This window comes from Podarcis vaucheri, assembly GCF_965113315.1.
Source record: "Podarcis vaucheri genome assembly, chromosome: 18".
Taxonomy (NCBI): domain Eukaryota; kingdom Metazoa; phylum Chordata; class Lepidosauria; order Squamata; family Lacertidae; genus Podarcis; species Podarcis vaucheri.
The window spans coordinates 1,098,750-1,124,977 of record NC_138756.1 but is presented as its reverse complement, the minus strand read 5'-3'; the positions used below and the strand labels follow the sequence as shown (position 1 = coordinate 1,124,977).

Sequence of the window (26,228 nt, the reverse complement as noted above, 5' to 3'; positions counted from 1 at the left end):
GGCCTGTAGTAATTGCGAGCATCTGTTTCATCCCTGACCAGATTCAAAGGACACTTTGCCTTCTGGTTCCCACAGACTCCATGGGGCATCATTCAAAGCAGGAGGAGGAGGAGGAGCAGGGGTCTCATTCTGACTCTCCTTCCTACAACTGTATTGTCAGTAGCTCCTCTTACTTCCTGGACCAGGGAAGCAGAAGAAGAGAAAACTCTGGTGAGACCCAAGTGACAGAGACTTTCGTGATCAGGGTGAAGCTCAGATCTGGCTTCAGAAGTATTAAGCACTATATCTCTAAGCTCTAAATCTTGACTCTGTGTGTCTCCGACACAGAAAATGTTCTCTGCACCAGCTTTCCCCTCTCCTGTCACAGTGCAATTAATATTGTCATGTTGTTGTTGCTTCCGAGGCTTACGCCACCTGCAGAAATATCTCTTGAGCTTTAAAAGAAGAAATCACTATGATTTAGATGATTATACATGGATAAAATTTCACCTCTGGAACTTTTTGGAGTCTTGAATGGCTCAAGCATCAGCTGCAGAGCTGGAGATAAACATGCCTGTGTTAAACATCCAGAGTTTGACATAAGTCAATGTGTGAGTTTGGGAGGGGGAGTTTGGCTTGAACTTTGCTCACAAGGACCAAAGAAGAGCCCTGCAGCAACAAAGGCCCAACGAGTCCATTTCTCCAGCCACACAGGACAGCAAGCGAGTGGGAAAACACAGGTTTATTCAGGCTAGTTTGAATAGTCCAGGGGAGTCATCTCCCAAGGCTAGACAAAGTACACCAGGTGATACCGTCATCTGCTTTCTTGATGTGTCTTCTTCTCCCTCGCCCTCCCCTGCAGTCTCTGCTGTGCCCCTATTGGTAGAAAGGGGTCTTTGTCCTTGCATGGACATGTCCTTATTGCCTTGCTTGTTTTCCAACATTTGCCTTCTCTAAAGCCACTTCCGCCCTAGAAGGAGGTGGAGTTGTGGGCTTCACGGCCCCACCACGTGCGCGGCGGCTGGAGCGATTGGGGGAATTTCCAGCCACGTCATCCCCAATCGGCTGGCTCTGGGGGCGTGGCCTGACATACTTAAGGCAGGATCTCCCTCTTTCCCCGCCTGCCAGCTGTTCCTGTTTCCCACCCTCCCACTCTATAAGGTTTTTGTTCCTTGACCTTGCTATGGACCTCAGTTGGTCGCCGTTGAGCGGCCTGGTAGGAATTTTTGCACTTGGCAAATTGGCACCAACCACTTGGTTTTCGCCCACCTCGTAGTAAATCGTCAGAACTTTCTGGGTATTGGCGGTTAGGCATTCATATAGTTTTGTAGATGGAAGAGGGGAGGAAGCGCCATCACCTGCCCCACATATTGAAGGGTAGTCTGATAAAGGATTCTGGGGGGGGCGTGGCCCTGTCCGAAGCCAATGGAGGTGAGCGCCTAAGGCACGCCCCCAATGGGTGACCCTGGGGCATTTCCTAGTTGATGTGCATCAGCAGGACTCCCCCTACTGGTGGTTAACCCTTCCCGGACTTCAAGCAGACGGGCTGAAGTCAGATACAGTCTGTTAGGACCAATGCCTAAGCCAATACCGCTCATCACCTGTAACTAATGAAGCTGTTGCCTTATTTAGCCCATTAACCTTAATAATTGTGTCATGTGTCTTTATTTTCATGGCGGGGGGGGGGTGGAGCTCGCCACACAACAATTGTCTAAATACAAGCAGATGAAACAGCAAAAGGAAGAATTTCTGTGGTCAACTCGATGGCTAGAGGTGGGTGTCAATCTAAGCTCAAACAAGTTTTGTGATTTAGATGCTACTCGGGGCAAGGGATGTAGGACATAACACTGAATTCAGCTTACGGGATAAATTGTGGAAAACTGATCTGAAATTCATAGCATGTTATACTTTGAAAGAAAATTATGTGAAAATTATTTATAGATGATATCTGGCACTGAATAATTTAGCGAAGATGCTACCTTGGAAGGTGACTCGGAAATAACAACTAATCCAGAATGCAGCTGCCAGACTGGAGACTGGGACCATATAACCCCAGTCCTAAAGGATCTTCACTGGCTCCCAGTACATTTCTGAGCTCAATTCAAATTGCTGGTGTTGACCTTTAAACCCCTAAATGCTCTCGGCCCAGTATACCCGAAGGGGCATCTCCACCCCCATTGTCCAGTCTGGACACTGAGGTCCAGCTCCGAGGGCCTTCTGGCAGTTCCCTCACTATGATGTTACAGGCACCTAAGCAGAGCATGCACCACTCTGGCAAGACAATTCATAGGCAGGGCGGGTCTCAGATGGAGCTGGGAGACAGCCGCCCTGGAAACAGAATTGGCCTGTGCCTCCATGGACAGCTGCGAGTCCAAAATTACTCCCAGGCTACAAACTTGGTCCTTCTCTTGGGCTCAAGGGAGAAACACATTGCTGATGGGATTTGACTGACAATCATTAACAGACATGCTTTACCACTAGCTGTTCAGTTTAATATTTTTATTTGCCTATCTCACCTTGTTTTCTCCCAATAATGCCAATTAGACAGTTACATTTTTAAGGTACAGGGAACCAGGCAGAGGGCCTTCTCAGTGGTGGCTCCGCCCTGTGGAACACCTTCCCACCAGATGTCAAGGAGGTAAGCAACCTGATTTTTAAAAGACATCTGAAGGCAGCCCTGTATCGGGAAATTTTTTAAATGTTTGATGTTTTTATATATACTGTAAGTTGCCCAGCGTGGCTGCTGCATATTACAGTCAGATGGGTGGGATATAAATAATAAAATTATTATTATTATTCCTTTTGCTTTCAAAACACCTTCATAGCAGGGCATAAGTTATTAATCCATAGCTTGCTTGTCCTCACAAATTCCTCGGAGTCACCACACTGCCATGTTCTCGGCCAAAGAGTCAATTGACACAATGTCCAACCAACTCCTTTGCCCAATGACACTTATTCTTTGTGAAATACTCACAATGCAAATGCAATACAAATACTGGCAGAGCGGGGATTTGAAACGGTGTCCTTGGTGACATCTGCACCAGACATTTAAAGCACATTTAAAACATGCCGCTTCTCCCAGGGACTCTTGGGAACTTTGGATTCCCACCCCACCCCCAACCCAAAGAGCCGCAATCCCCAGAACCATCAACAAACCAGAATTCTCTGGGTGAAGCCATGGGCTTTAGATTTGCACCAAAGGTGCCTTGGATGTGATCCTCACCCAAATCCAAACTAAATGCAACCTTCAGAAAACACAGAATGTGCTGGATTTATGCAAGAACTCACACAAAACAGCCAAGCGCATGCTTAAGTATTTATTAATATCTGAAAATCAAGATGGCACTCTATATTATTTGATTTCAAAGTGCTTTATTTGGTAGCTATGAAATAAGAGGTGAAGCGTCCTGATGATTCGTTGCTCTGAAGTTTGGAAGATTCCAGAAGGAAGGGTTGTGGAGCCTTAGCTGGTCACACAGGGTAACTGGCCACACGTGCCACGCCACACAGATTGACGCCTCTTCGCATCCGCATGTAGCCGTTCTCACCCCAGTAAGGTCCCCAGCTATGGAAGCAAGAGAGAGAAGGATGCTTCAACAGGAAATGACAGGAGAGTCTGGTGAATCAAAGTGGAGTCAGACTCGGTGCATGGATCTGTCAGTCCTCTTAGTTCCACATTTTTCCAGTCTTAAATCTAGTTCGGATTTTTTTAAAAAAAAATCCCCCCCAAAACTCAGAAGCATGTTGTCCTGTGAATTTTCCTCAATAAACACATTTTTGCAGAGCAACGTCTCCTAATATAATGCATTTCTGTTATTTTCAGTAATATGCATTTTGATGTTCTACACTTCACCATCTCTTGGAGGGAGAACAGCAGTGTAAAATCCGAATACGGGCAAATTTCGAAGGATGGGTGTGGTTTCTGTATTGTTTCAGAAAGTGCAAAATGGGTCAGTTTGCCTTCAAATGCAAACTGAATCCAATTTCTTGCACCATAACAGTTTAGGGTTATCCAGTGAATAAAATGTTGGTGGATTCGAGGTTGGGGGGGTATAATTGGACCAAAGTGGATCTATGCAGATGGCATAGGTTATATTGGGTTATATTCAAGGACAGGTGACCCTTTAATTCATAATTAAAAGTCCACGGCATTGCAGTGACCCATGGGTTGCATTATGGGGGACCTATAAGGGGCACCTGAGGCTGAGGGCAGCTTTAGTCCCCACCACAGAAATATCACCAGTGCATCCTTTAATTTTGTTTCTTGCCGCTGTTCAATATTATCGGTCCAAATGAGGACACCCAAGCCCCAGCTTGTATTATCCAGGCCTGATGCCTGGCAACAGATCTGCAGGGGACTGAGAAGTGGGATCTTCTCCTGTGGCCACTGAAAGTCTGGGGAGGCAACAGGAGCACAAAAAAGGATTCCGTTACTAGGTGCCAAGTAGGGCTTAGTGATATATTGATATATTGTCCAAACCCAATTTGAAGTCCATATTGTGATATCAGGTTCATAGTTTTTGACCTGGTCAAAAACGAATCATGAGGTGTGTGTGCTATGCAAAAATCACAATGCTGGAAAAACCGTGAAGACGCTCAGTGCCTCTCCAGCAGTGGCGTAGCGTGGGGGGTGCAGGGGGGCGGCCGCACCGGCCGCAACATCTGGGGGTTAGGGTTAGGGGGCGCAAATCCACGGGTTAGGGGGCGCCAATTACTTGCCTTGCCCCGGGTGCTGACAACCCACGCTCCGCCACTGCTCTCCAGCGCTCCATCCTGATTTCAGACGTTGTCATATATCAGTATATCACAATGTTTAGCTGTTGAAAGCCCAGGCCAGGTACGCTGAAGGTCAGAGGATGAAGCTGCAATCTCTGTCTCCTGGGCTCCCCCTGTTACCTGTTCTTTATGATCCAATAAGGAATTCCATTCTGAACGCCATAGCCAACTGCTAGCACGGCATGGTTCAGGTTGGTCCCGCAGGGGTAGTCAAAGATTCCTGGATAAAGAAGGAGTTGGGGAAGGGGGAGGGAGACAAGGTGAGAATGAAAGAGAAGATAGGGAGGACATTCCTGGGTCGTCTCTGGAAAAGGCAGGTCACATTCTGGGCACTATCCAGCATTGGTCCCATTGAATGAAGGGACACAACCAACTTAAGCCTATTTATTTCCATTTGGTCTGCTCTGTATGGGACTTAGTTGCAGGTTTCTCCCTGAGCCACTGCCCTTCCACACTTCCTTCATGGAAAAGCTGAGGGATTTGGCAGCAAATTTGAGATTCCCTCTCAAAGTAAATGAGCTGGCCTGCCTGCTCTCCAACGCCATCCTCTTAGGCACATTGCAGCAGCCGCTCAAGTGCTGCTGGGAGACTGCCAAGCCCACCCAGGAGTGCCAGTCGCTTCCACGAGAGCTCGCCAAGCTGAGAGGGCAAACGCAGCGACCGGCAGGTGGCCTCCATTAGAAGCAGCCACCCCAGGGGTGCAGCAAGTGAAGTCCGCCTGCTGCCTCCCGCGCGGCACCTGCAATGAGGTTAGGGCTGCAGTCCTTGCCTTGCCCTGGGCTCTGGCAACGCATGCTATGCCGCTGCGGGCCTCTGTTTCACCACTGTGAGAACAGGATGCTGGACTTACATGGGCCTGATCCAGCAGGCTCTTATTATAGTCTTATGCTCGATCACAACCCCCCCCTCCTCCACATTCCCTATATTGGGGACTGCTGTGCGTTGAGCGTCACCCAGAGACTGGGCTCATTCTTGCAAGAGTGTTGCAGCCCCTGCTGTTCCACACTTTACCTGAACCATAAAGGTTGAAGTAGGAAGCATCCACCGCAACAGTAACTGGCACATTGAAGGCCACAGCTTCTTCCAGGGCCCTCTCATCATCTTGAGGGAGATCGACCCACCCTCGGATCCTGACCGCTCGGTCTGAGCTTTGGAATTTACAGTTTCCATCCTGCAAAGTAATAGGAAATTTTCTTTCTCCAAACCTTTATTGGGCATTAAAGATATAGACTATCTTAAAACATCCATATACAAAAAAATGGAAATATATACAAAGAAACAGCCATATAACAGCTATAGTAACAGAAATAATGGTAACCAATGTTTTGGTTTTCTGTATATGGGGGGGCAGAAACAATTCTTTTTTTATGAAACCAACAATTATTTTTTGGTTTATTGATTTCTTACCTACCACCCAGATCTCAGGTGGTTCACAGAATGACACAGTATTTCCATTCAATAACAGTGCAATGCATGGGCACATTTAAATGTGACGCAGATGCAGATGAGGTCCTGATGAAGCTTTCTTATTCTTCATCCCAATAAACTGCACCATCATGTGTCATTGGTGGGGGAAACAAATCTGTTCAAATGGGGCTCTCGCCTCTTTGGTTACTATAATGGTTTTTAATGTTTGGTACCAATAATGAAATTACTGGTATTGAAATAATAACAACAACAACAACAACAACAACAACAACAACAACCACAACAACAACCACCACCACCACCACCACCACCATTTTTTGGGATGTGGTAAAACCACCACCAGGCACGCAGTGGCAAGCAATTGACAGGTGTGAGCCAAAATTTGCCACCTGCCTATCACTAAATGTTTCTTTCTCTCCTTCCCATTGTCCAGAGGAATTCAAAGTCTTATGGACTAAATATTGAGGGAGGAAAGAAATATATATTTTGATGAATAATTATAAGGGCAAAAACACACTGGAGCTGGTGTCTCTCACAGACAAAGGTGAGAAGTTCAGGGCTTGCTTTCTTCAGTCCAAACTTGCCAAAACTCACTTCTGGCCCCTCACAGGTGGGCGCCGTGACCATCATAAGAGAACAAGGGAGATGTTCATGGTGAGTTCCGGCTGCAAACACTTCCCATTTGGCCTCGGGTGGTAAAATGAAATGGAAGGCATATGCCCCATGGTTGCAAAATGGCATGTCATGTTCAAATGCTACCTGTCCTGTGTAGGGGTAGACGCGTTCTGAGTTCATCCCGTTATTCTGCAGGACGTACTGGAAGGCCCGACTCGGCCACCCTCCATTGCAGCCATAGTTCCCCTGTGGCCAAGCACAGTCCACAAGGTTTTGTTCACTCAGCGTGATCAGCCTGCGAGTCTGAATGCATAGGAGACTTTCCAGGGCTCCGACGGCAGCAAACGCCCAACACGAGCCACAGCTGCCCTGCGGAAGGGGGAAAACAGTTTGATTTGGTGCTCAGAGGTGGGTCAGCATCTGCTCCACACTCTCTGCAGCAGACTCACCTCGGGCAATTTGCTCTTCCTCTATACTCCCGGGCCTTCGGCTAAGAAAGTGGGGAAACGAATGAAGCTGGGGCAGGAATCTGACAGATGCTGGGACTCTGCATTTAACTCAGGAGCTGAGCAGATTAGTGGGGTAAGAGAGTTGAAAAAAAATCACATCTGGCAACAACTGTGCCCCTTTGGTTTTGGATAATTTCAAATCTGGCAACCAATGAGCCCTTTTGGCTTCAGATAGTACATGGGTGACCCCTGACCATTAGGTCCAGTTGTGATGACTGGGCTTACGGCGCTCATCTCGCTTTATTGGCCAAGGGAGCCGGTGTACAGCTTCCAGGTCATGTGGCCAGCATGACTAAGCCACTTCTGGTGAACCAGAGCAGCGCACGGAAACGCCGTTTACCTTCCCGCTGGAGCGGTATCTATTAATCTACTTGCACTTTGACGTGCTTTCAAACTGCTAGGTTGGCAGGAACAGGGACCGAGCAACAGGAGCTCACCCCTTCGCGGGGATTCAAACCGCCGACCTTCTGATCGGCAAGTCCTAGGCTCTGAGGTTTAGACCGCAGCGCCACCTGCGTCTCTAGTACATGGGTAGATGAGTCTAAAAAGCCCAGGATGCAAATTTTCATGGCCCTCTGGTGACTATGGTGGTTCATTTATCGGAAGAAATTTATTTAGCGTGGATTTTGACCAAAATCATAGTATCATAGAATCCTAGAGTTGGAAGAGACCACAAGGGCCATCGAGTCCAACCCCCTGCCAAGCAGGAAACACCATCAGAGCACTCCTAACATATGGTTGTCAAGCCTCTGCTTAAAGACCTCCTTTGCAAGGGGGTTGGACTAGACCAGTGGCGGCGAACCTATGGCATATGTGCCAGAGTGGGCACCCAGAGCCCTCTCTGATGGCGCCATAGCCCCAGCAGGGCCGTTGCTGGGGGTGGGCAAAGGGACAGCCTCTCCCCCGCCACGCCAATGCGGGCAGTAAACTCTCCCTTGAGAGCACACCACCTGCAGCAGCATCGGGGAGAGCTGTGTGCCGGCCAACCAGTTCCCCCCACCCCATGCCACAATTTAAAACAGACAGGGTGCTGGATAAGGAAGCATGGAGACAGTGGGTTGTGATGGCGTGGGTTTGGATCCGAAGCAGGTTTGGATTTTTATTTTTTATTTTGGCGGGGAGCGACAGCTCAGCTAGCCATCGAGTAACAGAAGGGTGTCTCTTACCCTTGAGGGCAAACAGGGGGCTCGCAAAAGTTAGCTTCTTTTGCGTCTTGGCCTTGCTATGGACTTCGGTTGGTTGCCTTGGTTCAGATGGGGGGGGACCTTCTGACATCCCTACCCCCACCTGAGGGATTCTCATCATTGCAACACACCTTGAGTCCCTGGCCTGGTCATTCTGGCCTTCCCTCCCACGCAGCCTTCTTCTCACCTGATCCTTCACGGGGGTGACACAACCTGTGTTGCGCCAGTCCACGAATTCAGGGAGCGCCAGAGTGCCAGACTTTTTGTGCACGGTTGTGCCGCCCCCCTGCTGTCTGGGCAGGTCAGGGCGGAGCCCATTCAGCTTCTCTTTAAATTCTTCTTTTGTCTGGGGAGCAGAGGAGAGTCGTCCATGTCAATCTCGCCAGAAGTAGCTGTGCCTCCCTGGGAAGCCAGGCTTCGCAGGAGCAGGGAGGCCCCTTTCCAGTTTGCGTCAGGCGGTGAAATGGGCTGAGCTGCCCCAACCTCCAAGGCTGCCTGTTGCAACTCCAGAGTCAACAACCATTTTAGACTTCCTAAAAATAATTCGTGAATATTCACTAGGAACTGCAAAGGGGATGCAGAGGTCTAAACAAGGACAGAATATGCAGCACAGAATCTCCTAGTTATGTGTTTTCATCTAGCTTAAGCCTAGACAGCCCTAAGTAGTATGTAACGTGTGCTTTATTTTTCTGTTTTGTGTTCTAGTTTTCAATTTGTCATGGCCTTTGGCTAGCATAACAATAAAGCTAATAATAATAATAATAATAATAATAATAATAATAATAATAATAATATTCACTAGTGGAGTGTTACCCAAACCTGGAAACGTACATGATTTTCATTGTAACTGCTGTTAATGTCTTATGTTATAAAATACAGATTTGGTTTAAGGGTGCTTTTCATGTTATTTGTCCCAGTCTCCAAAATACCTAGTTTTGGACCTCAGCGTAGGAGCTACAAGCAGAGGACTGAGCAGAATTATAAGCTCGTCTATTGGACTGAGAGAGGATTGACTAGCCGCAAAATCCATGATACAAGCCAGACTCTGAGTTTGCTTACCAAATCGCTGAACTGGTTCAACGCCATCTGAAAGGTGTGTTTCCCCTGGGCAGCTTCGCGGTTGTGCTCTTCGATGGTATGGAGATTGTCCTCCCAGACGGTTCTCCGGAAGTCTTCTGCATTCCTCTGGTTAAGAATGAACGGACAGAGCCCAAGATCATTCTTGCCTCAAAGAATCAGAAGGCCTTGAGGCCAGAAGAGCTCAGCTCATACTCTCTGACATTTCCCCAATAAAAATAGGCACATCCTATTTTGTACCCTCCAACGTTTCTCTGATTAAAATAAGGACGTTCTAAAGAAAAGTGGGACATTCTAGGATCAAATCAGAAACCAGGGTGGCTTCTGTAAATCCAGGACTGTCCCTGGAAAATAGGGACACTTGGAGGGTCTGCCAGTTGCAGGGAAATGGTTCCAGATCAGAATTTAGCTGCACCAGGATGCACCAATTTCTTACCAGTGGACGAGGAATGTGCGTCTTTGTGCATTGTTGCACATGCAATTTTCTTGGAGTTAGAAGGCAGAGGGATTGTTTTCATGCCCTGCCTCTGTTTTTGCTGCTGGACAAAGGCTGGACAAAGGCTGAATCCTTTACGCACTGCCCATGCTCAGAAGCACATGGCTCAAAGTGCAAGATTTTCTGAGACACACACATGGTGTTCATTCTAGTTAAGTTGGAGCAAACTCACCTCACGGTATATTTTATTATGGGTCCTCTTCCAGTCACTCCAGGCTTCATCCAGAGCTGGGTCTCTGGCCATGCTGAATGTCCTCAGCAAGACCAGGCCGGTCAATGCCACCAAAGAGATCAGATGCATATCTGCACAGGAGACAACCTAAACCTCTAAGATAATTTCATGTATGTTTTCTCTCAAGCAAGTATTTTCTCTAAAAAAGTTTCAAAATGCACACATCTCCCCAAATATATACACCTACTAAACACACACATGTAGTACATATTTTTCTGAAATACATGTTAATTTCATTCCATTTTTGCATTAAGCTCTATGTGTGATGGTGGTGATGGGAGCAGAGATTGGATGGATGCTTTAGCTGAGATTCCTGCATTGCAAGGGGGTTGGACTAGATGACCCTTGGGTCCCTTCCAACACCAGTTGCTCTGTCTCAGTAATTTCACCGCTCTCAAAGGACCGCAAAATGTGTCTTCCTGGGCAACTGAAACCTAGTTGTGTTGGATCAAATGCAATTCTGCAGCCAAGTAATGTGTGAAATTCATACACTGGGATAAAGTCTGCATTAAAAATGTGTATACTGGAGAAAATAGCGAAATTGCTCTACAAGAATGTGCACTAAAATGACAAATTTTCAAGAGGATTTTAAAAAATTGCAAAGTGATGTGGAGAACTGTATTCAAGACTAGGTAAATAGGTAACTGAGAGGAACTGAAATTTTCAGGTTTGATTATCCTTAGTGACTCATGAAATTTGTTAGATGAAGTTTAGGGAAATTTTTAATGTTTGATGTTTTATCATGTTTTTAACTTTCTGTTGGGAGCTGCCCAGAGTGGCTGGGGAAAATAAATAATAAATAATTATTATATTATTATTAAATGCTGTTTCTGAATATCAAACATTTGCTGAATGCAGATAATATCCAGCATGAACAATCACAGCAATGGTGCTTTGAGGGGCAGGAAATCATTTTAATTTAAATCTCTCTGAACATGCCCTGTCTACTCTTTACAAATAATCTCCAATCTGGCTTCCAACAAACCTTACCTTTCCCTCAAGTGGAAATATTCAGAGAACAGGATCTTGGATGTCTGTCCACCCCGTCTGTCTGGACAGAATAAGTTCCAGCCCCCTTTTTATAAAGAGTGTGCGTATCTAATTTCCTCTCCCACCTTAAGTTCCTAGAAACAATTTGTCAAAACTTAACTGAGCAATAGTGACATTTCATGGTCAAAGGAAGAGGTGTGGTGCCTTCCTTCTGATCAATTTGGTGGGAAAAGCCGCACATGGGCGTTCCGGATTCAGCTTTCAAAAACCTCACCTTATCACAAATTTAGGGAACCTTGTTACAGTTTCAGAAACGTAATGTCCAAAGGAAGACAGGCACAGCTTTTTCCTGTACCCACTATTTGTATAACTTTTGTTTGGTTTCATACACACATAAAGTAATACATTCACACCCAACCACACCCCCCGCACTCACACTAATCATTGACCAGACCATAATTGAGTACAAAAATGACCTAGAGATGTAACGTTAGACTTTTTCGCCTCTTTTCATTTGACAAATGTTCTGTGACATTGGGGAGGTGGTAATTCTGTGTTGATTTACTATGGATGTTTGTATGTGATGCCAATAAAAGGTTTGATGATGATGATGAGTACAAAAAATATGGAGAGATTTTGGAATATTTATAGAGTCTTTGGAAGGGGTGTTTGGGGTGCTGGGAGAGACAGTACCTCTAGTGGGGGACTCATCCTGCTCCTTCTAGGACAGTTTGTCCACCTTTGGTCCCCACCCTGGTCTCAGCTCTCACCTGTGGAAGCTGTCAGCAGGTGAAAGTGGCCACAATCCTGGGAACAGCTTTAGCTGGTTGGCTAAACCAGGTGAGGGGAGCCGATGCGTCTCGAAGCCTTGGTGAGTTAGGGACATCCCTGCATGCGAAGACAGAGTGGATGAGGCCAAGAGGGGGTCCAACGGCCAAGAAGGTGGTTTCTACCTGTGCTGCAGGGGCAAGTGAGGGGCAGGTGGGGCTCATCCACCTGGGAAGGGAACCCCCTCTAGGAGAAGGACCCTAAACCTCCACTCCCAGATTCAGGAGAAGAAAGGGCTCAGGAGGAAACCCTACACAAATCTGGAGTGGAGTCCCTAAGACGGCTGGGGTGGCACCTTGTACGCCTCCTTCCAGCAACTCCTGCTGCCAAGCAAGTGCCCAGCGTCTTGTTCTGCTTTCCTTTGGTCCCCATCCGCTAGGCCAAGAGGGGGGTCTTCATTACTGTCATCTTCACTGCTGGATTCCTAGCGTGGCAGAGCTAGTGGATCACCACTGTTTATATGCTTGTGGACACTCAACAAACTAAAAAAAGTTGTGCGATGGGATTTGTCCTTGCAGAAGTTTATTGTCATTTTCACTTTTTGAAACTCTTAAATAATGCTACAGTGGTACCTTGGGCTACATATGCTTCAGGTTACAGACTCCGCTAACCCAGAAATAGTACCTCGGGTTAAGAACTTTGCTTCAGGATGAGAACAGAAATTGTGTGGTAGCGTGGTAGCAGCGGGAGGCCCCATTAGCTAAAGTGGTGCTTCAGGTTATGAACAGTTTCAGGTTAAGAACGGACCTCTGGAACGAATTAAGTAGTTAACCTGAGGTACCACTGTAGTTTTAAAGTTTTATCCCTTTTTCTAAACCGTTCCGAGGTTTTTCCACAATCAGAGGGTGTGTGGGTTTCGTGAAATAATTAAATAAATCAGCCTGGTTGCATTTCAGTGGTGCAACTTTATTTTATTTTGCTATATATATTTTTTATTGTATCCATAAGCAGAACATTAACATAGCAACAAGGAAAGTACAGCAGTGTGTTTGTCACGCAGGGCTGGATGGATGGAGCCATCACTTCACTTCCACACCAAAAGAACCTTGGAGCTGTGCCACTTAGCCCAGCACGTCCTTGGCTGCTTCTGTTAAAATACACTGCAAATAGAAGCCACGTATCAATAAAATTATCACACTGCATCACTTCCTTGGAAAGCTCACCGGGATGCTTCAGCTGCTCTGATAACATTAATTCCCACACTCTTAGCTAGGGAATAAATCCTGTGCATAATTTCAAGTGACCAGCCACTTACGGTACATTTGAGCCATCATTAATAAAGGCCTGGCTATTTTTAAAACTTAGATACCCCATTGTATCATAGAGTTTTTATGCTAGCCCATTTAAATGCACCCCCCTCGTTTGTATGGTCAGGGAGATTCCCAAAAATCCCCTTCCAGAATAGACTTTGCTCTTGTGGTATGAACACACCAGATACAATAGACCACATAATTTGGGACTTCCTCTCTACAGCACCCTTTGGAGAGACCTACAGGCGACTCCTTTGAAGCTTAAAGTATCTATTTGCAAAGTATCTGTAATCCAATATTTTTGGAGGGATAATATTTCTGAAACTACTGAAATTGTTCAAGGATATTTTCAAAGTCAAATTTAAAACTACTTATTTTTACTTATTGGTGGCTATTGTTTTATGTATTTCATATGTCTGGATTACCAATGTTTTATCAATTTTTAATGCTTTTGTTGTCTAAATTGTGCCAATAAAGGCACACTAATTTGTTAAGGAAAACAAGCATGTAAACCTGTATCAATTGAGGGAAGGGCAAGAGTGATGTTTAGACTTATTAGCTGAGCAACCATATCTAAGATCTATGCAAAAAAAACCCAACCCCATAGAAATCATGTGCAATTTAAACTGAACCCCATATCTTCAAGCTCCCTGCTAAGAAAGCCACCGTGAAGCTGGCGAGGGGCAGGAAACCCATGTAACCCAAGACAGAGGAAAACGTGGCGAGGGAGCCTTCGTTCCATTCCACTACCATCTCGCTGGGTAGAGAAGGAAGGTCCCCGTTTGGGAACGGGGAGAAGTGAGCAGCCTGGATGAGGGGACAGGCCAGGACAGGGGGCTGGGGAACTGTCTCCCCCAGAATCTTCTGGCTGCCACGCGACCAAGACCCCTGAGAGGAGAAGCCGCAAAGCAGGCTGGGAAGTCCTTGGGGCCGAGTCAAGTCATCCCGGCCTGACGGCCAACTGGGGTCATGTGACCCCATCATGTGACTTGGCAGCCATTTTCTCACTCTGGCATGGGACTCCTTCCCCTTCGAAGTGGCAGCCATTTTCTCTCTGTGTCCTCAGGAAGATGTCAGTCAGTCAGTCGCCTCGGTTCTGAGCAGGATGGACTCTCAGTCAGACTCTTTGGAAACAGGTTGTTGAGGAAGAAGTTGATTTCAACGCAGTAAAGCTCTTCTTCTCTAAAACTCTGCCTTGTGAATTTACGCTGCGCGTCAGGAAGGGAAGTCGTGAGGCTCAGCTGAGCCCAAGAGATAAAACAAGAGGGCATGGTGTTATGCAATGTGACTGTAAAACAAATAAAAATCACATATATATATATGAATGAGTAGGGCTTGATGTGTTGTAAACAAAACCTGCCCTCTTCCCCCTTCTGGGGTATCCAAGAGCCCATCTAGAGTCCTTACATGGGTTCCCTATTGGTAGGAGAAAAGAACAGAGGCCAAGCAGAGAATATGGAGAAGCAAAGCAGCTAGGAAGCCTGATCTGGATTGATCTGTTGCAACAGGAAAGGAGGCGGACCCCAAACCAAGGGGTGCCCGCCCTTATAGAGACATTTTAAATTCCCTCCCTGGAGATACATCATACCTACATCACCCCGCTGGGACCTTCTCCTGCAGAATCAGAGACCCTCTCCTCCCGTGCCTCTGATGTCAGTTCCCTGACATCCACCTCCCTCCCAGGGCCCCCTTCACTCCCCCTCCGACCTGTGGGCTCTATTGTGGCCTCTTCTCTGGTCGGCGAGCCAAGGAAACCCCGGAATGAGCTGTCCTGCTCATCTGTGGGTGCGAAAACCTCTTCCCACCTGCTAAGGTTCCCACCCAAGGAATGACCCTCCCAATCCGATTCTTCTTCGGATTCTGAAAACCCTTCGAAACTCTCTTCCTCCTCTGTGGTACCGAATTGTTCCTCCCAGAATCGCTCTAAGGGCTGGGGCTTATCTGGGAACCGTCGGTGGAACACTTCCACCATATGCTCGTCGCCAACTGCCTCTGCGGGCACCCACGTGTTTTCCAACCAGGGCTCTCCTTCCCACGCCACCAAGTACTACACTTGCCGACCTCGCCACCTTGCATCAACTATCTCTGCGGCCAAACTTTGGTGTTCCCTTTCTTCTACCTGTGGTGGTTGCGTGACTTCTACCTCCCACCCCTTGAATTCCCGCCCCTCTCTGTGTGGTGAAAGTAAGGACCTGTGGAACACGGGATGTATTTTCATGTTGTCGGGCAACCTGAGCTTGAACGCCACGGGGTTTATCTGTTGTATAACTTCAAATGGCCCCAGTCATCTGGGCTGCAACTTCTTGCACCCTCCCTTAAAGGGTAACCCTTGAGTGGACAGCCACACTCAATCCCCCACCCTTATGGTTTCCCCTTCCCTTCGGTGTTTATCTGCTTGCTTCTTGTAATTGGCTTTGGCCCTTTCTAGGTTCATCTTGAGCTGTTGATGTAACGCTTCCATTTCTTCCACAAACTGTTCAGCTGCTGGCACACTCCAGCTCTGTTCCTCATTACCCAGGAATGCCCTGGGGTGACACCCATAATTGGCAAAAAATGGACTCATTCCTGTGGATACATGTTCAGCGTTATTGTACGCAAATTCTGCTAACGCTAGTTTCTCTACCCAATCATTCTGCCTCTTGCTTACGTAGCAGCGTAAGTATTGCTGGAGTACACTGTTTGCCCTTTCCGCTTGCCCATTGGTTTCTGGGTGTCTCGCTGTCGAGAAGCTGACTTCGACTTGCAGTAGGCTCATGAGCTTCCTCCAGAACCGGGAAGTAAATTGTTTTCCGCGGTCTGAGAGAACCCTCAAGGGGGCGCCATGCAGCCTGAAAATGTGTTCTACAAACAACCGTGCCGTTTCTTCCGCCGTCACCGCATGTGAGCAGGCGATGAAATGGCACATTTTGGTTAGCAAGTCGACTACTACCATTACTGCTGTTTTCCCCCTCAATTTGGGCAAATCCGTCATGAAATCAATTGACCCCACCTCCCAGGGTTTGTTTGGTGTGGGTAAGGGTTCCAGCAAACCCACTGGTACCGTGCGTTCCCCTTTGGCCCTCTGGCAGCGGTCACACCCTCTTACATATTCGCGTACATCCTCCCTCACCCGTGGCCACCAAAACTGTCGAGTCACCAGCATCATGGTTTTGTGTTGCCCAAAGTTTGCCCAAAGTGCCCCGCTGTGGGGGTGTCATGTAGTTGCTTGAGTACCCTTCTTCTTAGAGCCTCCCCCGGTACGTACATCGCCCCCCTGTAGTACAACACCCCTTCCTTCTCTTCAAACCCCTCTGGTGCTCCCCTCCCCTCTTGGAGTTCCCTGATTTTGGTCCGGGCGAATTCATCGTCCCTAGTGAGTCCTGCCAGTTCTCTCGTGCCCACTAGAGTACCCCCACACACCCATCGGTCCTCAGGTCTGACGTGTCGGGTCTCCGGTGGCCCCTCTCCTTCGAAGTACTCTGGTTTCCGCGAGAGAGCGTCTGCTCTCACGTTTTGCTCGCCTGGCACATACTGGATTTCGAAGGAAAACTCGGAAAACTCCTGCGCCCAGCGAATCTGTCTCTGGTTGAGCACCCGTGCTGTCCGCCAATATTCCAAGTTCTTGTGATCTGTGCAGACCTGGATCTTGTGCTGCGCCCCTATCAGCAAATGGCGCCACCGACGAAAGGTGGCGTAAATTGCTAGCAGTTCTCGGTCGTACACGGTGTAGTTTTGTTCCGACTTGCTCAGCTTCCTCGAGAAAAAGGCACACGGTTTCCATTCTTGCTTGTTCAATCCTGGCTGCAACAGAACCGCCCCGATGGCTCTGTCTGACGCGTCCGTCTCGAACCTCAGTGGTTTCTCCAAATCCACATGTAGTAATTGTTCTTCCGACGCGAACGCCTTCTTCAATCTTTCAAAGGAATGCTGGGCTTCCTCCGTCCACACAAACTTTCTTTTACTACTGAGACAGTCCGTGATTGGAGCTGTCAAGTGTGCAAAGTTCTTGATGAACTTCCTGTAGAAATTGCCAAAACCTAGGAACCTCTGCACATCCTTTCATGTCTTTGGGGTTTTCCACTCCAATACTGCTTGCACCTTGCTTGGGTCCATCGCTAAGCCTTTGTCAGATAACTTGTACCCCAGGAACTCCACCTCTCGGGCATGGAACTGACATTTCTCTAGCTTGACCCACAACTGGTGTTTCTGCAAGCGGTGTAGCACTTCCCTGACGTCTCTCACATGTTGCTCCTCATTTTCTGAATATATCAAGATGTCGTCCAGGAATGCTACACAGTTCTTGTAAAGCAGAGACCCCAACACGTGGTGCATGAACGCTTGAAAACAGGCAGAGCCTGACTGTAATCTGAAAGGCATAACGAGATATTCAAAGGCCCCCAGGAGTGTGAACATGGTGGTCTTCCATTCATCTCCCTCTCTCATTCGGATTAAGTTGTAAGCCCCCCTAAGGTCTAGCTTGGTGAAAATCTTTCCCTTCCTCACTCTCGTCAGGATGTCGTCAATTCTGGGCATAGGGAAAGTCACAGGTTCTGACACCAAATTTACCGCCCTGAAGTCCACTACCAGCCTCGGTTTATCAGTGTCCTTTTTGTCCACAAAAAATACTGGACTGCCCCCCACTGCCTTTGACTCTCTTATAAACCCTCTTTTTAGGTTCTTGTCGATAAAGTCCCGTAACTCCTTCATCTCTCTGTCTGACATGGCATACAGCTTACCCACAGGCAGCTGCGCCCCAGGGAGACCAGGGTGCCTTGTTTATACCTTCCTGAGTGTACATGCTTTCCCTTGAAGATAGGTGGGATTTTTTATGTTGTCCTGGCAATATTTGTTAATCGCTTGAGAGGTAGCGTCTGAAAACCCTCAGGGGTTCTGCGAGAACTGCCGCTCCATTTTCTGCATAATTCTAAGGGAGAAAAATAATCACAGGCTACCGTGCTGGATTCCCTCTGCGTGTCTCTCGGAAGAAAACAGATTTTCGAGACCGCAGCTGGGTCACCCTCTGCGTGTTTGTTGAACCCTTGAGGTTATCTCTGGGTTATCCTTCTAAATATCAGTCCCTAGTATTTTACCCAACAAGAGATCTCGGTGCAGCTTTTGCTGCTGACCCCCTATTTTCAGAGATATAAAGGAATGCAGTCTCCCTGAAATAATGGCATTGCTCCAAATAAAGGCCGTCTCCTATTTTATGCCATCCTGGCATTGGCTAATCTGAGCCTTCTGCCTCTAAGCTCTCTGTTCCACTACTCCCAATGCCCGCCTGGTCCGGGAATGCTTTCCAAGGACACAGAGTCTGTCAGCTCTCTGTCCCCTGGTGCTTCTTCTTCTTCCTGCTGTTCCTCTCCCAATATTTCCCAGCTTCTCTCTTCTGCAGCCTCTGAACTATGGCCTTCTGCAAACCACTGTTCTAAATCGATACTGTCCTCCTGTTCTCAGGAAGGTTCAGGCCCCCACCATTCCTCCTCAGTCCAGCCCCTGACAGGTGCAACGTGTTGGGATAAAGTAAAAGCAAGCTTTATAAGGTCATCATTTGCAACCAACCCTGTCAAATTCAAATCACACTTCAAAACGACCTTGACAGATTAGAGAACTGGGCAAAAACAAACAAGATGAACTTTAACAGGGAGAAATGTAAAGTATTGCACTTGGGCAAAAAAAATGAGAGGCACAAATACAAGATGGGGGACACCTGGCTTGAGAGCAGTACATGTGAAAAGGATCTAGGAGTCTTGGTTGACCACAAACTTGACATGAGCCAAAAGTGTGACGCGGCAGCTAAAAAAGCCAATGCAATTCTGGGCTGCATCAATAGGAGTATAGCATCTAGATCAAGGGAAGTAATAGTGCCACTGTATTCTGCTCTGGTCAGACCTCACCTGGAGTACTGTGTCCAGTTCTGGGCACCACAGTTCAAGAAGGACACTGACAAACTGGAACGTGTCCAGAGGAGGGCAACCAAAATGGTCAAAGGCCTGGAAACGATGCCTTATGAGGAACGGCTAAGGGAGCTGGGCATGTTTAGCCTGGAGAAGAGGAGGTTAAGGGGTGATATGATAGCCATGTTCAAATATAGAAAAGGATGTCACATAGAGGAGGGAGAAAGGTTGTTTTCTGCTGCTCCAAAGAAGCGGACACGGAGCAATGGATCCAAACGACAAGAAAGAAGATTCCACCTAAACATTAGGAAGAACTTCCTGACAGTAAGAGCTGTTGGACAGTGGAATTTGCTGCCAAGGAGTGTGGTGGAGTCTCCTACTTTGGAGGTCTTTAAGCAGAGGCTTGACAACCATATGTCAGGAGTGCTCTGATGGTGTTTCCTGCTTGGCAGGGGGTTGGACTCGATGGCCCTTGTGGTCTCTTCCAACTCTAGGATTCTATGATTCTATGAGGCAAAGAAGGCATTGAGTTCAGCCCTTTCTGTGTCCCCTGTTTGCATTTCACCATCTTCTCCTCTGAGTGACCCCTGTTTCTTTGTTCTTCCTTTTGCTACGAACATACCCATAAAAGCCTTTTTTGTTGCTTTTAACCTCTCTAGCAAGCCTGAGTTCATTCTGTGCTTTAGCTTTTCTGACTTTGTGTCTACACGTGCTGGCTATTTGTTTGAATTCCTCTTTGGTGGCTTCCCCCCCTTTCCATTTTTTGTACACATCCTTTTTAAATCTTTTTTTTTATAAGATTTTTATTGGTTTTACAAAAAAAAAATTTAAAAAACAAACACACACATAAAAAGACATACAAACACGTATAGTTTCATAACAATTTTTTCATAAACCTCTCTTCTCGGACTTCCATACCTCCCCTTTCTGCATCCCAATGTCCATAGTTTTTTAACAACTTCTAAATATTTCTTTCCAACCTTTGTCATGTTAATATTTTCTTTAATCTAATCTTATAACACTGTAACCCTTTCTTTCTGAAAACCTCGACATTCTAGCATTCATCAAGTTTGTAGTAGTCCTTAAGATAAATTTTGAATTTCTTCCATTCTTCTTCCGCCGTCTCCTTTCCCTGATCACGGATTCTGCCAGTCATCTCAGCCAATGTCATGTAGTCCATCACTTTGATCTGCCATTCTTCCAAGGTGGGTAGATCTTGTGTCTTCCAATACTTTGCGATAAGTATTCTTGCTGCTGTTGTAGCATACATAAAGAAAGTTCTATCTTTCTTTGACACCAATTGGCCGACAATGCCCAAGAGAAAGGCCTCTGGTTTCTTAGGGAAAGTACATTTAAGTACCTTTTTCATTTCATTATATATCGTTTCCCAGAAAGCCTTAATCTTCGGGCATGTCCACCAAAGATGATAGAAAGTACCTTCAGTTTCTTTACATTTCCAACACTTATTGTCAGGCAAATGATAGATTTTTGCTAGCTTGACTGGGGTCATGTACCACCTGTAAACCATTTTCATAATATTTTCCTTTAAGGCATTACATGCCGTAAATTTAATACCGGTGTTCCACAACCATTCCCAGTCAGCAGACATGATGTCATGACCAATATCCTGTGCCCACTTAGTCATAGCCGATTTAACTGTTTCATCTTGTGTGTTCCATTTCAGCAGCAAATTATACATTCTTGACAAATTCTTAGTATTGGGTTCTAACAATTCAGTTTCTATTTTGGATTTCTCCACCTGGAAGCCAATTTTCTTGTCTTGTTTGTAAATCTCCATTATTTGATAATAATGGAGCCAATCTCGTACTATAGGTTTCAGTTTCTCATGACTCTGTAATTTCAATTTATCTCCATCTTGTTCCAAAATTTCCCAATACTTTGGCCATCTGGCCTCCATATTGAGCTTTTTCACTGCCTTAGCCTCCAAGGGTGACAACCATCTAGGGGTTTTGTTTTCCAACAAATCTTTGTATCTTATCCAAACATTATATAAAGCTTTCCTAACAATATGGTTTTTGAAGGCCCTTTGCACCTTGATTTTATCATACCATAAATATGCATGCCAACCAAATTCATTGTTAAAACCTTCCAGATCCAAAATGTCTGTGTTCTCGAGGAGCATCCATTCTTTCAACCAGCAAAACGCTGCTGCTTCATAATACAGTTTTAAATCCGGCAGGGCAAATCCCCCTCTTTCTTTTGCATCTGTAAGTACTTTAAATTTTATTCTGGGCTTTTTGCCCTGCCAGACAAACTTCGCAATATCTTTCTGCCACCTCTTGAAACAGTCCATCTTGTCAAGAACCTGCAAAGTCTGAAACAAAAATAACATTCTAGGCAATACATTCATCTTAATAACTGCAATTTGGCCTAACATTGACAGTTTCAAATTTGTCCATATTTCTAGGTCTTTTTTAATTTCTGACCAACATTTTTCATAGTTGTCTTTATACAAGTTTAAATTTTTAGATGTCAAGTGAACCCCTAGGTATTTGACCTTCTTAACCACTGTCAAACCTGTCTCTTCTTGAAATCTCTCCTTCTCCATGACTGTTAAGTTTTTTTTCTAAAACTTTAGTTTTTTGTTTGTTCAATTTAAATCTGGCTACCTGGCCAAATTGTTGGATTATCTCCAACACCCTTTTGGTACTAGTGTTTGGCTCTTGTAAAGTCAGTACTAGGTCATCTGCAAATGCCCTTAACTTATAATGTTTAGCTCCGACCTGTACACCTTTAACCTGCTGGTCATTTCTAATCATATTCAGCAACACCTCCAGAACCGAAATAAAAAGCAATGGGGAAATTGGGCACCCCTGTCGTGTTCCTTTTTCTATCTTAAGTTCCTCAGTTATCACATTATTTACAATCAGCTTAGCTTTTTGTTCAGAGTATATCGCACCCATACCATTCTCAAATCCTTGGCCTACCTCCATCCCATGAAGATTCTTTTTCATAAAACTCCAAGAAATATTGTCAAAGGCTTTCTCCACATCCACAAAAATCAACACTGCTTTGGTGTTTATATTCACCTCTAGCAATTCCAGAATGTCTATTATATTCCTTACATTGTCTGATAAATGCCTTTTAGGGAGAAAGCCTGCTTGGTCCTTATGAATCTTCTCCATCAACACTCTTTTAAATCTTTTTGCTAAAATATCCGCAAAAATTTTGTAATCCACATTAAGTAGTGATATTGGGCGGTAGTTCTTAAGTTGAGTCTTTTCAGTCTCTGTCTTTGGTATGAGTGAAATATACGCTTCTTTCCACGATTCTGGTGCCTTCTTTCCCTCTAGAATCTCGTTGCAGACTTCCTTTAGCGGTTGAACCAACCACTCCTTCAATGATTTATAATATCTGGAAGTCAGTCCATCTGGCCCTGGAGATTTGCCCAATTGCATGTCCTGAATGGCACCCTCTATCTCTTGTTCTGTTATTCTCTGGTTTAAATCCACCTTGCTTTGATGAGAGATTTTTTGTAATCCATATTTGTTAAGGAATTTATATATGTCTTCTTCGTTTTGTGATCCTTGAGAATAAAGTTTTTTGAAATAACTCAAAAAGCAATTTCTAATCTCATTAGGTTTGGATATATTTTTTCCGTCCACTTCTAGGCTTGTAACTGTATTTAATTTCTGCCTTTTCTTCAATTGCCATGCCAGAAGTTTACCGCATTTATTTGCCGATTCAAATGTCTTTTGTTTCATTTGCTTTATCTTCCATTCAATCTCTTGATTCATCAATTCCATATATTGTGTTTGATATAATTTAATCTCTCTCAGAATCTCCTGGGACTTTGGTTTTGATCTTATTTTTTTCTCTCCTTCTTTTATCTTTTCCAAGATCTTTTCCTTCTTCTCATTCTGCTTTCTCTTCTTTATTGAGTTTTGTTGAATCAAAAATCCTCGCATCACAGCTTTACTTGTGTCCCAGATCACTCTTTTTTCCACATCGGCCTTTAAATTTATCTCAAAATAGTCCTTTAAAGTTTTTTGGGCCTTCATGTGGATCTCCTTGTCTCGAAACAGGGTGTCATTCATCCTCCATCTAAATTGACCAGTTGTTGTAAGTTTCATTTCCATCTTCACAGCGTTATGGTCGGAGCAAGTTTTTGGGCAGATTTCTACCTTCTTAATCTTTGGAGCCATCCCACTAGTGATCCAGATTTGATCAATTCTGGTCCAAGTCATCATAGCTTGAGAGAAAAAGGTTCCCTCTCTCTCAAGAGGGTTCCTTGTTCTCCATATGTCTATTAAGTCCATATTTTCCGTCATCTCAAAGAAGGTCTTCGGAAGTCTCCCTTCCTTGGAGATTGTCAGTCTTTGTGCCTTGTCCATATTTGTAGAAACCACACCGTTCATATCACCCATAATTATCATATTGTAATCCAAATAGTCCATCAGAGTTTCATGGAGCTTCTTGAAGAATTCCGCCTTGCCATCATTTGGTGCATAAATTCCAACTATTAAAATTTTTTCTCCTTGTATTTGTATTTCAACTGCCAGGTATCTTCCTTGTTCATCTTTAAACATCATTTTTGGAGCCCACTTCTCTTTTACATAGATCACAACTACTCTTTTTTTTACCTTGTCCGATGAAATAAATTCTTGTCCTAATCTTTTGTTTATAAGTAATCTCCTGTGGGCTCTAGTTATATGAGTTTCTTGTAAGCATATCAAATCCAGTTGTTCTCTTTTCAAAATATGAAAAACCTGTCGTTTCCTCAAAGGCATGTTGAGCCCATTACAATTCCAACTAAGGAATTGCAGGGCCATCTTGTTATTTTTCTGTTACTCCTCCAACCGCTCCAAGTTTTTGCTCTTCCTCTGATGGTGCTGGGTCAAGTCCGTACGATAAATTGAGAATGTCTATTGCTCTCCTCTGTTCTGCAATTGGGTCCACAGTTCCCTTCTGTAGGTCCTCTCGGTTTCTTTCCAAGAATCTCTCTTTATCTTGTATCGTCTTTATTTTCACCTTCTTTCCTTTGTAGTCAAAAGACAGTCCCTGTGGGAATTCCCACCTGAAGAGGATGGTGTTCTTCTTTAGCAGATAGACCAAATCCTTATAGAAAGCTCTCAGATCCAAAATATGTTTAGGAATATCTTTAAAAATCTGTATAGATGAGTTTTCAATTTGCAAGGCCTTTTCAAAATGTAGTCTTAATATCTTATCTCTTTCTTCCTTGGATCTGAGCGTAATCAAGCAGTCCCTCGGAGTCTTTCTGCTCTGTCTTTTACCCAGTCTGAACGCTGTTGTAATTTTAAATTCGTCCTCCTCCAAATCTTCCCAGCAATCAGCGAACTCTTGTGTTAAAAACTCCACGAGGTTGTCTCCTTCGTTCTCTGGAATTAGTCTCAATTTCAAATTTCTCTCTTTTCTCTGTAAGTCCCACAAGGCCAGGGTTGCATCATGCTCATGGACCTTTTTAGCAATCGGTTCTAAATTCTCTTGGGTCTCTCCAGCAATGGTTCTAGCTTCTTCTGCAATTTTACGTGTAGCAGAGTTTTCCTGAACCAGCTTGTTTATAGATTGTGTGTTCAAGTCCAGTCTTGCTGTTAATTCTGTTAATTTCTGTGTATTTTCTGAACTCTGCTTTGTTAGAGTCTCCAAGGATTGGTTTATCTTAAGTAGAGCTTGTGTCACTGCATCCATGGAAGCGGCTGTCACTTTTTCTTGTCCTGTTGTTCCTGTTGTTCCTATAGGAGTTACTCCTGTAATCGAGCCTCTCTTCCTTTGTTGCTGTTGCTGTTGCTGGTGCTGTTGTTGTTGTTTAGCCTTAGCTCTTGTGGTTATCTCTTCTGTTGGAGCACTCATATCCCAAGGTCGTTTCCCACGGGAACAGTCTCCTGATGAAAAATTCCACTGTCCTGGGCTGTAACAACCTTTGCTTTACCCTCTAGGGGGAGCAAATCAAAATGTCCAAGTACGGAGACAAAGAAAGTTTAAAACAAAGTATATCAGGAGGCTTGTAAATATGTATTTCAACACTTTTCCAATAGATACTGTCTCAGCCTACTCTAATATACTGTAGCAACAAAAGTCCCAGAACTTTGTAACAAGCAGAGCTTCCACCTTGTAACTTTTACAGAAGTTTAGAATCAGTTCAGTGCCCTATTATCTTACTTAGCAGTCCGTTTCAGGTTATTGAGGCAGCAGAAGACTTTTTTCTTTTAAATAAATCATGCAGTTCTTAATGTCTCTTTTTCCTCCCCTCTGCCCTGCTAGCAAGAGGGGGGTCCGAAGTCCAAATGTCAGATTTAGATAGTCAAAAACAATGTCTCTTGCGGATGCAGTTTTTAAAATTTCGTTGCTTTAGTTGTCATGCAGTCGGGGGAAGGCAGACTTCCTTAATTTTCCCTTTCCCCATTTTCAGCCAGATTGCAAATGTAGGATTTAATTTCAGATAGATGTTCAATCTTACTCACGGGTTTTTTCAGTCCAGAATTTACAGGAAGGAATCGGCGCTCTCCGCTAATGGCGACGCGGCTTCACCCTGCGGGCTGGGTAGCGATTCTTAGCACCGCGCTCCCCCGATGTCGTTCCGGAGCCTTTAAAAAGGCTCTTTCTGCGGTAAAGAGGGGTGCTTCTGGTGCCCACCGAATCTCCTTGTTCACAGGCTTCCGCGCCTGTGATTTTAGGGGTCCCCCGCTTGCCGTAGCGGGTCAGACCCGAACTCGCAGAGCAGTCCTCCTCCGGAGCTCGGAAAGAGGACCGCCATTAGCGCTGGCGCCGACCGGAAGTCCATCCTTTTTTAATCTTAACTCAGTTAAAAGTTCTTTAGATAGCCACCCTGGCTTCTTTAGGCACCTTCCATGTTTCCGTCTCATTGGTATTGCCTGACGTTGTGCTTTTACTATCTCCCTCTTAACAAACTCCCAGCCATCATGAACTCCCTTTCCTTTTAGTATTGTTGTCCATGGGATCTCACCCAGCACTTCCCTAAGTTTTATGAAGTCGGCTTTCTTAAAGTCAA

The 26,228-nt window shown here is 45.3% G+C and overlaps 2 protein-coding genes across 2 annotated transcripts in view; both read right to left on the bottom strand.

Annotated features, from left to right (window-relative positions):
• The window catches only part of SLC5A5 (solute carrier family 5 member 5), a 219,473-nt gene that overhangs the window by 144,631 nt on the left and 48,614 nt on the right, over window positions 1-26,228 (bottom strand). The window lies entirely within an intron of this gene.
• LOC309523222 (cathepsin S-like) lies at window positions 3,284-12,039 on the bottom strand. The gene is made up of 7 exons (XM_082207027.1): window positions 10,237-12,039; window positions 9,551-9,676; window positions 8,679-8,837; window positions 6,943-7,167; window positions 5,767-5,926; window positions 4,876-4,975; window positions 3,284-3,544 (listed from the first exon to the last, which is right to left on the bottom strand). Exons 1-7 carry the CDS (start codon window positions 10,363-10,365, stop codon window positions 3,451-3,453), a joined length of 993 nt encoding a protein of 330 aa, XP_082063153.1. The 5' UTR covers window positions 10,366-12,039; the 3' UTR covers window positions 3,284-3,450.

Excerpts from the sequence above, each read along its gene's own strand:
- LOC309523222 (XM_082207027.1), bottom strand. The coding sequence starts at position 10,365 with ATGCATCTGATCTCTTTGGTGGCATTGACCGGCCTGGTCTTGCTGAGG. Across the intron at positions 5,927-6,942 it reads TCTACCCCTACACAGGACAG|GATGGAAACTGTAAATTCCA; the intron begins GTAGCATTTGAA and ends ATTACTTTGCAG. Across the intron at positions 4,976-5,766 it reads CTTCAACCTTTATGGTTCAG|GAATCTTTGACTACCCCTGC; the intron begins GTAAAGTGTGGA and ends TTCTTTATCCAG.